This window comes from Cydia fagiglandana, chromosome 26 (genome assembly GCF_963556715.1).
Source record: "Cydia fagiglandana chromosome 26, ilCydFagi1.1, whole genome shotgun sequence".
Lineage (NCBI taxonomy): Eukaryota > Metazoa > Arthropoda > Insecta > Lepidoptera > Tortricidae > Cydia > Cydia fagiglandana.
In genome coordinates this window covers 449,384-461,360 of record NC_085957.1, presented here as the reverse complement: position 1 = coordinate 461,360, position 11,977 = coordinate 449,384, and the positions used below count along the sequence as shown (strand labels likewise).

General features: G+C 39.5%; 1 protein-coding gene across 1 annotated transcript; it reads right to left on the bottom strand.

Moving 5' to 3' along the window:
• Window positions 1-7,960: 7,960 nt before the first annotated feature.
• Window positions 7,961-9,187, bottom strand: LOC134677245 (uncharacterized). The gene has a single exon (XM_063535677.1). The coding sequence runs from the start codon at window positions 9,185-9,187 to the stop codon at window positions 7,961-7,963; it is 1,227 nt and encodes a 408-aa protein (XP_063391747.1).
• Window positions 9,188-11,977: the final 2,790 nt, after the last annotated feature.

Genomic DNA, 11,977 nt, shown 5'->3' with positions numbered 1-11,977 from the left:
TATTCCAAAGATTCTCGTGAGCATTTAAAGGACCCTGACCCTAGAGAGCTGCTGTAGCGCTGGCTCTGGAAGTCTACTTCAACGTGCCCCCGCGACCCTGGGGACTCCGCGCAGTTTTCCCGACCGCATTATGCCGAGAACATGACCCTAGAGAGCTGCTGTGTGAGTTGGCTTTGGAGCCGAACCTTCGCGGAGTCCCCAGGGTCATGGCATGGCAGTTTGATCAACCTGCCCCCACGACCCTGGGGCTCCGACCGCATTATACCGAGAACATGACCCTAGAGAGCTGCTGTACCGTGAGTTGTCTTTGGAGCCGAACCTGCGCGGAGTCCCCAGGGTCATGGCATGGCAGTTTGATCAACCTGCCCCCACGACCCTGGGGGCTCCGACCGCATTATACCGAGAACATGACCCTAGAGAATCGTTATTATTTGAAGTCGGTTTTAAAAGCTAATATCTTAATTTTGATGTCTTGTGAAGAAATAATTACATAGGTAGCTATTAATATTGACGACCGGTCTGGCCTAGTGGGTAGTGACCCTACTGCCTGCGAAGCCGATGGTCCTGGGTTCGAATCCCAGTAAGGGCATTTATTTGTGTGATGAACACTAATATTTGTTCCTGAGTCATGGGTGTTTTCTATGTATATAAGTATGTACGAGTATTTATCTATATAAGTATGTATATCGTCGCCTAGCACCCATAGTACAAGCTTTGCTTAGTTTGGGGCTATAGGTTGATCTGTGTAAGATGTCCCCAATATTTATTTATTTATTTAATATGCCGACAAGTTATCGATACCGTAAAATGGGGTGAGTTGGGTGAAATTTGACTTTCAAACCTCGATAAAATTTTATTTTTACATGTGAAAACTGAATGGTGTATATAAGAAGTGGGTCGGACGTTTGTATTTTAGCTTGTATTTTATTTTGGGTAGTTCCATTTCATAACTTTGACGATAAAGAGGAAAACCCACCTCACCCCGTAGTGCCTCGTATTTGGGGTGAGAGCGCTTTTCATACAAAGGTGATTTTGGAAGATTGTTGGATCGTTTTTTTTTTATTATGCGCATTTTAAATTGGTATACATTATTTTTGTAGCAGTAGCCTTAAAATCCCTTCTCACCCCCCTCTTAAACCTTCTCTCCCCATTCATAACCCAACTCTCCCCGCGAAACCTACTCACCCCGTTTTACGGTATACGTCTTAACAGTAGGTATAATATATAGGTTATACTACATGTTATGTTATCTATGATCGAGAACGAGGCGCGTAGTATATTGTAAGTTAATAACTTTATATTGTTATTCAGAGACTAGTGGGTGGTATAAGAAGAGCCCCGAAAGTAGGGTAGATATGTATGTTCTTTTTTTTTATTATTATTATGAATGGGCTTACTCATGGCCACAGACTAGCCGAGGCGTAGACGTGGCCTACGATGGAGCGAGCTCGCCCAGAAGGTGCCTGTTCACTCTTGATTTGAAGGTTGCCGGGTTATAAGAACACGGAAATATAGACGCCGGCAAGGAATTCCATTCCTTGGCAGTGCGCATAAGGAAACACCCTCTGCCTCAGTTTAGGTATTTAAGTCCCCCCGCGGGGGTGGGGGGAGGGGAGGGGGAGTGACCTTGAGGGGGAGGGGGAGTGACCTTGAGGGGGAGGGGAGTGACCTTGAGGGGGAGTGACCTTGACCTTGTGGGGGAGTGACCTTGACCTTGAGGGGGAGGCGAGGAGTGACCTTGACCTTGAGGGGGCGTGACCTTGAGGGGAGGGGAGGGGGACCTCGAGGGGGAGGTGCCTAGGGGGAAGGCCACGACACTTGCGCACGGGGAAATGAATCAAGGTCTATTTAAAAACCTATACACTTCTTGTTTTTTGATTCATCATCATCATCATCATTTCAGCCTATATACGTCCCACTGCTGAGCACAGGCCTCCTCTCATGCGCGAGAGGGCTTGGGCTACAGTCCCCACGCTAGCCCAATGCGGATTGGGGACTTCACATACACCTTTGAATTTCTTCGCAGATGTATACAGGTTTCCTCACGATGTTTTCCTTCACCGAAAAGCTAGTGGTAGTGTTTTTTGATTGGGAATGGGGAATTGCGCAATAATATGGGGAATGGTAAAAAACAAGTTTAAAAGTGAATGAGTAACATTTTATTTATTCAATTACACATGTCAAAAATTTAAAAATACACAATGTTAAAAGTAAAATTATTAATAAAAACTAATCCACGTTAAAATAATAAATGCATTAACATTATTAAACATCTACTACAATCTATTACAACATAAATAAACAAGTCAACCAAAATAAAACAAAAAACCTCAGTCAATAATTATTACTTAATGTTATAATGTCCCCATGCAAGCGTTTTAATGCCATCATCTAAAATTAACCTCTTTTCATCTTTACCACATAGAATTTTCTTTCTTTTAATTTGAGTGTACATATTGTGCTTATTACTAATTAAATTATACATACTATCGTACACGGTTTTATTCAAGTCTAAACAGGTATAGTATTTATTAAAATTTAACCGACGGACAGCCGCGGCGCTAACTCCTTTGTTTTTTTTTTATACATTCAATTTCGTTTTTGTCATCAGAGTCTAGTACATAGGCATACATTTTTGCCCTTAATGCAACAAATTCTCTCACTATTCTTCCATTGCTTTCGTCCTTCATCATGCCAACAACTTTTTTATTGACTTGTGGTAAATTATATACATTGTTTTGGGTAAAGTCTGAGGTGTCAAATCTATATTGCAAGTCAGGTTTAATGTCTTCGTAAAAGTTATTTGTTTTGATATGATAAACAAAAGAGTCGGTGTCCGTATATAAAAGTCTTACATTATCACCGTATTTGTTTAACATGTAGTCATAATGGAATCCGTACATGATTTGTTTACTTAAATCTAATACACTAAAACCTACATAAATAGGTTTGACATATTTAATTTTGGTTTTGTTTCATTGTACAGCAACCAATTCTTCAGAGAAAATAGAGGCACTGTGGAAATTTGGTCTGGAAATATAACGATCAAGACCATATATAGGTTTTGTTCGTTTCTTATGTTCCCTGTGTACAGTATCCCACTGTTTACACAGTTTGACATCAACCCTTTTCTCTACATTTTCAATAGTTTTCCCGAATATGGAGTTATTCATGAGTTTAAAGAAATCTTTTTCAAAACTGTTTTTAGCTTGGATTCTCATTTGCGAATTCAAGTCAATATATGATTTTAGCCAAGATGATTGACGGAAAGTGAGGATTCTATGAATTTTCTTACAAATCAATCCATTTTCAATATATTGCTTGAGGTTAGCATAGTGCACAACATAATTGGTTTTGTCATCGAATGTTAGTAATAACTTTTTAATTTTACCCTCATTCGGTAGTTTGGTTTCCGCACAGAAAGGGTAATCATTATGCAAGTCATGTAAGCTTTGCGGATACTCTAAATCTACCTCTAATATATATCCAACATCAGAGTCTATCCGCAGTGTTGCTATATCAAACAGTTTAATCTCGTCTTCACTCATCCACCTAAAGTTATCGATTGGAAGCAGGCGACGCATGGCATCACCGTAAAGATTATTTATATCCAAATAGATAATAAAACTACTGTCCAGATTCGGGTCATAATCATGCATAAATATATTATTGGCCTTAGCATAGCGATTTGACGCTTGGCAGACACCACCTCTTATAAATTGAATCATTTCATAGTCTGTAAACAATTCTAGCCATACTCATTGCGTCCCAACTCAAACCGGGTGCAGTGAAATATTGACACGGATCTATTCATACGCACCTATACACACTTGTCTAAAGTTTTCAAACACTTCAGCCAATAATAAAACATCAGTCTTTAAATATAAGTCACAGTATTCACACAGAGTTCTAATATTGAATGCGTCCCAAACATCTTTTGCATGTTGGTAATCCTCGTCGGAAATATTTAAATCGGTAAGGGTGCTATAAAATGCAGCTATAGGTGGTAATGCAGTCTCCTCGAGTCGGCTCCAATCACTTACATACTCATAAGGGAAAACTCCCTTACGCATAAGTAACTTTATATATTTCTCACGCTCGTTACAACTATCGGATGGCGGTAAGAAATTTGGCAGTATTTTGAATTGCTCCCGTGAAAGATTTGAAGCTAGTTTATCCAAGCTACTTGACATGAACTTATACGAGTCAATAAACCTTAGGCTGTATTCGTTAATCTCTAAATTAAATGAAATATATTTTTCCTTGTTATTGGGAATGCAGGTTAACTTTCCCTTAATCTTGGCCAATTCTTTAATGAATAGATGACAATCGTAACCGCTTAAATTGTGAAAGACGATCGGTATAAACTTTGGTAATTGGAAATTCAAATTACACGAATTGTCTGTTTTGCCTCTTATAATACCCGTTAAATGACAATGGTCCATTACAGAAACTTCATCTATTCCAATTTTTTTCTTACAAATGTGACACACGTCGGAGGAGGTGTTAGCACCGCTGTTATTTTTTGGTGGTACGACTTTTTGCAAGATTTCTATAATTCTATCAGCGTCTTTACGAATGCTTTGTATAAATTTCTCCACACAATCTTCAGCACGATAGATGACAAATTTTGATAAATTACTATCATAATCACAATGAATATAATAGGAAAAACTACATGGCACACATTATACGTAGCACTTGTAGACTTTTCACTATCCAACGGGACTAGAATCGATTAAAAGTCACCATAAACTACAAATGGTACCTTCATTTTATTTTTATAATTTTTGAAATGTAGGTATTTATCATTTTGCTCGGGTAGCTCGACAAGTGTCTCCCCGCAACCAATTGTTCGGTGTTGATCTATAGTACATTGTAGGAGAGGACGGAAAATCGCTAAAAGATGGACGAGTGAGTTCGAGGGCCGACACGTTAGTGGAGGCCCTCGAATAATACGAGTCCATCTTTAGCGTTTCCGGCCGAGGCATTACATAGTGCTTTTCACGACTACTGCGAGGAAATAAGAAAACATTTGCATAACTATAAGTACTAGCCCGCGATTTCTCTGGTAGCAAGTTACTAGCCACTGCCTGTACTGTCTCTTGAATTTCGGTAGGCGTCAGCGTAAGAATATCATTTTCTTCACTAGAAGAACTCATTTTTATAGCGAGCGTAGATACGCGTTTCTTATATTTTTTAGTCAAACATAATTTACACTATCCAATTCAGTAGGTATTTTCAGATCCCGCCTTTTTTTACTTTTTTACCACTTTTAAGAGGCGTTTTTCTGTTATTTGCTTCAAACCGACTCTAAAATTAGAAGCGTTTTTGCTAATAAAACCACAAAGAGCTACAAAAGTAAAAAACGCCTTAAGCGTGAACTGAATGGATGATTGTTAAAAAAAGATGAAGTGAATGGTTTTGATATTTCTTTTTTTTTAACAAGAAATTGGTGCTATAAATAACCTAATTTTATTTTTGAAGGAAAAAGTTGCGCAAAAAAAGACCTTTTATTGATTTTTATGTTTTAAATAATACTCATTGCTGTAGCGAACTGTCACCAATGACAGATGATGACAACAATGAAACATTGTAGTAGTGGTGCTTCAGGTGCTACAGCTATTGCCTACTTTCCAGCTTGGTTTTAGACCATCTATTGCCACATTTCCGAACAGTGGCGTGAAAATTTATTTTTATTTGCAAAGGGGTGTAAACACCCATCACAGATCCATGTAGTTTCTGTGTGTTTAGTCATTTGCGAACGCACCAAACGAGACAAGTTCTTAATCCAACAATAATGTGAAACATGACCCCTCTCAAAATAAAGCAAATTTACATGGTTATCGAATGATATTTTCGAAATACGTAGAGGTACAATAGTCAGGCCCCTATCATTCCTTTGCTCATCTATTCCATAAACATTGCCACTGATTTTATTTAATTGTTCAAATTTCTTAATGTCTGAAATACAAACTGGATGTTTTATACCTGTCACATTCAAAATGTCCGTATAATGTGGGTACGATGAGGTACGGTCACTGTTTTTATGGATTGGATATAGCGCACTAGTGATAGCCCAGAAAAAACACTTGTCGTCTAGATTTTTCACGTTAACACATGCTTTCTTCGCTTGTACCTCGGGCGGGAGCGGTATATATGTAGATCCTTTGAGTGGTTGGTATTTATTAATGTTCACATTAAGATACTCAATTTTCTCGAGCGCCCAACCGCTGTCGCGCTCTGTAAAATCTTCACATTTCTTAGAAATAGACATGGATATTTGTTCAAAGTACGATGGAAAATCCATACTGTCTTTATGCATAACCACGTTTTTAGTGTTGAAGGACTTTAGATCACGTATCACTTCACCTTCAGTATTGGTTTTCATAAAAGTACCAAAAAGTTCCACATTTATTTTTACATTTTTATGTCTTTCTAATTCAATGTTGATCACCTTTTCAAGCTTTTCTCCAATACTCAGCAAATACAATTTAGGATCCAAAATATCTGCACTCCCGTTAATTCGGTAACTGACAATCCTACATTTAAATGCACTTTCCACAATGTAAACAGCACAATCGTCCGACTTTTCTTGCTCACACAGCAGCTTATGACGCTCACTTTCCGAGTGAATTATTAATTTATTTGACAATACGTCTTCGTGACAAAAGTCGCAGTGAAGTAACAGCGCCATGGTGATGATTTAATTCACGAACGCGCTCAGACGACGGGAACGGGTGGGCTGTGCGGCGACCCACGTGCAACTGAGCCAGTTGCGTCAATCTTGCAGCGCGTGAGTCTGCGGTGCGCCGCAGAGCGGGGGAGGGGAGACGCGCCGGTGAGGTGAGTCATTTCGCATCACGCGACATCGACCTTGAATGTGCACGTGTGCCTTGCCGGCGGAGCAGTGACGTCATGCGCAGGTGTCAGGTGCAAGGTCGATGTCGCGTGATGCGGGGCGGCCATCGCAACATCAAACCGTCGTAAGTGACGTTAAATTCATGGCGCTTACGTCGTTACAGAAGCGGGGTGTGAATCTCGTGACCTAAACGTGTAACCGCCGGGAAATTCACGGCGCTTACGACGTTTCATTCAACTGAGAGTGACTCAATATTGCGTCATCGGGTAAGTTAAGTATTCTCTGGAAGTTTCTATTGTGAAATAAAAGAAGATGGGTTAGTTTAGTTATTTTTTTATTTTCATCATCATCATACTTTAACCAATTAATGAAAAATATAGGTATTACACAAAATATCGGCGGCATAACACTTGATTTCACTGTCAACAATATCGTTGACATTGCACAAACTACCTATAATATTGCGTGCCTGTTGAATATTGACGGGGTGATATATCTTGAAATGTTTCTTGAAAAAGTTGAGACGGTTCTCGTAGGTAGACTTTGTTTTGTTCAAGTATCCGATACGTGCGTTAATACACTCCACAACATGTTCGATATGGCTCCATTCCATGTGGTTAATCACCAAGGGGTGCGAGTTTGTCATGGGTTCGTTGTCGTCGGCACAGGTGAGTAAAAGTAACGGTACTGGAGAGATACACATCCGAAGACGATTGCACTGAATCAGCTCTGGTGAAACACTCATTGGGTTATGAAAGAAGTTTCCGATGACTTCAACTTTTTCCGCAAACATTGCATTCCATTCTTCACAGATGAGTTCATATCGTCCATTAAAACTGACACAGGCATCTAGTCTGATTTTAGCCTCAATAAACTGCAACTTCAAGTATACATGGATATTTTCAATCAGAGCACTTGCACCAGCAGGACAGCGTTTGAGGTTGTAGACACTCTTGCTCAGCTCACAGCATCAAGCAGCGGCACCATCACCGGAACAATCAATCGACGGTGTGTAAGAAGGTGAAAAAATATTTGAATAATTCTTTTTTTAATTAAAAAAGGTCCAAGGCACGTTTACACGTGAGGGCGGTCAATGGTCTACTGAATCATTTTACGTGTGGTACTAGTGAGAGCGTTGTACTCAAACAGTGAATCATTGATAATTAGATAGTATGCCGTGATGGTGTTAGAAGGCACATTTTCCTTAAACTCCATTTCCAATTTAATATCAATAGCACCAGCTCCCGAGTTGTAGCTGTCACACTGTCTTGACGCGTCGATGACTACTAATGGAGACTGTGTCTTGTAATGAGCATAATTCACTTGAGGGCTGGTATGATCACGGTTGTAGTACGACCGTTGGAAATTGGTAAATGCGTCATATAAGAGCGCATAGTTGTTGGTTTTAAATTCGGCCGAAAAGGGATCGTATGGATAATACTGTGCGTTCAAATACACCCTGCAATTGGTAAGATTACAATGGTCAAATATGCTCATATCTTTGGTCTTGTCGTTTCTACGATCCGTTTGGAAACCAACAATGAGATAGCGAGGTTTCTCCAGCTGAGTGCTAGTCTTGATACACCAAATATGACGTTGTGAGGCAGGTAGTATGGGATATTCGTACAGTTCCCACGTGCGGAACGCTATCTGAACCGGTATGCTCCTCTCAACATACGACATTAAACGCAGTTTCTCCTTATCAGATACTTTTATGACTGGCATCCTCCATGTGACACGACTGATTTCAATCTCATCATTTGGAATTGGCGGTTGCGGTACCTTGTCCGCATCAACGGGTGCTAAATCTAAACAGTTTACATCTGTACTGGCGCGATTTAATATCAACTCGTGTTTCCCTTTCATAATAACCTTTTTATAGTCCTCGGCGAAACCCAAGAAATGGGATAGTGGTATAGTTATAGTAAACTTGTCATGTATTTTTTTAGCACCGACTTCCCACCCCGCTGTCTGAAGACTATGGTCCATTTCCTTGGTGTATGAAACTAGTCCCTTAATGGTGGACGTGATACCGCAGTTTCTCGCTCGGTCAATCTCCACACCGTTCAATTCATAACGAATGTCTTGAAATAAAAATGCGGCACCGTTGTTGACCAGTAGACATCCTTTCTCCACTGTGCCTTCCACTAATATTTGACTCTGACTCGGTAGTAGGATTAGATCTTGCCGGTTGATGCATATGTGGATGTTGTCGTTATTTTTGAAAGAGTCATTATACGGAGTGTACGGGTGAAATTCAATACTTTCTATTCTATCATCGAATAACACCTTCTCACCAATGTCTAATATAGATGACGAGGACATACTTTAAAACCGATACTCTGTAAAAATGCACTATTTTCTCTAGTCAATTTCTTTGGTTGTTGTAGTGACTGGCGCTGTCTCTCGTTGTTAATACGACGATGACGACGACGAGTAGTACTTGCCCCAACGAGAGCAAGATCTCGACTAATTGTAGGGGTGATGTTACCAAGGCTTTTATTGTTAAGAATAATCATTTCTTTTTTTACTTTTTACGAATATGCAAACGAAGTGCAATGCTTTCACCTCGGAAATTCACCGTGTTACCGTGCTCGTTTACAATGCGCAATTCAATGTTTTGTATGCGATTGTTACTCTTCTTGACCGGTAGATATATAATGTTGGTAGGTTGTTCAATAATTTGATTGCCGGGCGGGACGTCAGGTGAAAACTCGTGTAAAACATGTGACGGCTTGTTGTTTACGAATGAGCCCTCCACAATATTGCACTCTATTCTTATAGTGTTTGTAATGATTATGTTGATTGTTTTATCCGACCAATGTGATGTTTTTGCCTTAAGCTTTTTCGGTGAAAAACCAAACAATGAACCTATGCTGTTTGGCTTGTCAAAGTGAATATCAAACTTTGGCGAGAATATCAAACACTTGGAGGTATTGTTGTTTACAAAGATATCTGCTACCGCCATTCCTTCACCCTCTGGCCCTTTGGCCCTCTTTGTCATTTCCTCCTTCAAGAGGTGTATTATACTGGAGAGCTCGTATGAACCTTCAGGAATCGCGATTACATCATCCCCATAATGAAATAGATTATTGCTCTTATCAACATTGGGAATAGTGTTGAAAGTCTTAAAGTACACGAGAGCACACTCGTAAAAACCATCATTGTCCAATTCTAGAGCCGGTTGAAAGTTTACATTCAACACAGACTCGTTACCGCTCAGACTAATTGTGAATGATGTCATGGACATTATACGAGGGCTGCTACTTATGTATCCGGAATGGGCAACTTACTGGAACTATATTAAAAATATATATATAACATATAAAAATGGAACTCTTTGGAAGCAAAATACAGTTTGTTTCACATGTCTATCAATTGGGTTTACATTGTAGCATTACTACTTTAAAAAATTCTTTGTTGCACCTTCAACGGATTTACTTGTGAAAATTTTCGTGCAGATGTTTTTTTTACGATGTTCGGAGTAGATAACTCAAAAATAGTGCAAGGATCGACTTTTTTCGACTTTTGGGGAGTAAGTTCCATCGAAGGTCAATGTTTTAGTGAATTAATTGTGGTCGTAGTACATTACGGTATTTACGGTAGGACGAATAAAAAAAAACGTTCAAAATCGGCTGTTATCCCACAAACTATAGATGCTGTGAACGAGCTCATAATGCAAGATGGTTATAGTATATATCGCAAGATAGAGGCATCTCATGGCAATAGTATGACGAGCATTTGTAAGATATTACATGAACATTTGGTACAAAAAAAAAGAATAAGTCGCGAAAGAGCCGTTCTTGCCTACAAAATGCACGTTTTGTATACCAAGATCAGAATGGAAAAAGTGCTATGAAAAGTCGTTTCAACATTTGCAAAAGTGCATCATTCATCTTGGTGGACAAATACAAAGGCAATAAAACCATTTATAACTATACATATTTGTTATTTTTTGTGTTTCCGGATACATAAGTAGCAGCCCTCGTAGCTGCTGCTGCTGACGGGTAGGCGTTTAATGTAAGAATGAAACTACACATGTAATGCTCGTGATATTTATTTAAAACAAACGCTTAGCATTAGTACACAGGAAATCCAAACACAAGTGTCCACAATTTACAGTATTAAATTTCTGTAGGCGATTGTAATTATACTCTATTCGCATGTTGCGCTGTAGTTTGGTATTTGCGGCACCGTTTATATAGTCAATAAACTCTCGAGGTGGTCTCAAATCACCAAAGCTATCAAAATATAGACAATAATCACCCTTTTTCGCATAGGCACACCAATGCGTACCTTCACCCCGCTGAGAGTCTAAATTGATGATACCAGTTTCATAATAGTGAGGTTTATTTGGGAGATTATCTCGGATGAAAACATCTCTAAAGTAGGGGATTTTCTCTCTACGTGCAAATGTCACAATGTCCAAATCGGTGAGAGCTTTGCACATTGGAGGTAAAATTAATTTCTTGTTTTTTTTTTCTTCATCGGTTTTGCAGTTGCTGCCACTGCTGCCGCTTCTGCTTCATTAGCCGGTGTAACGTAGAGCCCCATTCCACGTTTATAAGGTGCCAAATATAAACCTCTACCGACAATCTTGCCTTCGGTATCATTGTTATTTCTATTATTTACCATTTCATAAATATTTTTAGCAGCAGTGGTAACACCACCGGCCAAAGTTCCCGTGGCGGCTAAAGCACCCAGTAGCGGTATCAAAGCTGGTAGGAAACCGCCTCTCTTAGGTATTGGGATGACTCGCTGTTTCTGTTGCCCCTTGACAATTTTCCCTTTAACAAAATGTTTTGCCGCTTTTACACCCACTTTGAGTAGTGTATTAGTAGTTGTATCCTTCTTTTTCGCAATTTGTTTTTTTACAGCGTCACGACTTGCTTTTATGACTTTTGATATGGGGACCATGCCCATACCGTGTTTAACTTTATATTTCATAATCTTATCTACCGCTAACGCGGCAATGCGTTCACCAATTGGATTGTGACCACGCCAACGATTTTCAGCAGCTTTGGCCAATCGTAAATCTGCTTGATGACGTCCCTCCAATGTGTTGTCACGCGAGTAGGCAATATCGTGTAATTTACAAGCTTCGTCGAGCGGATT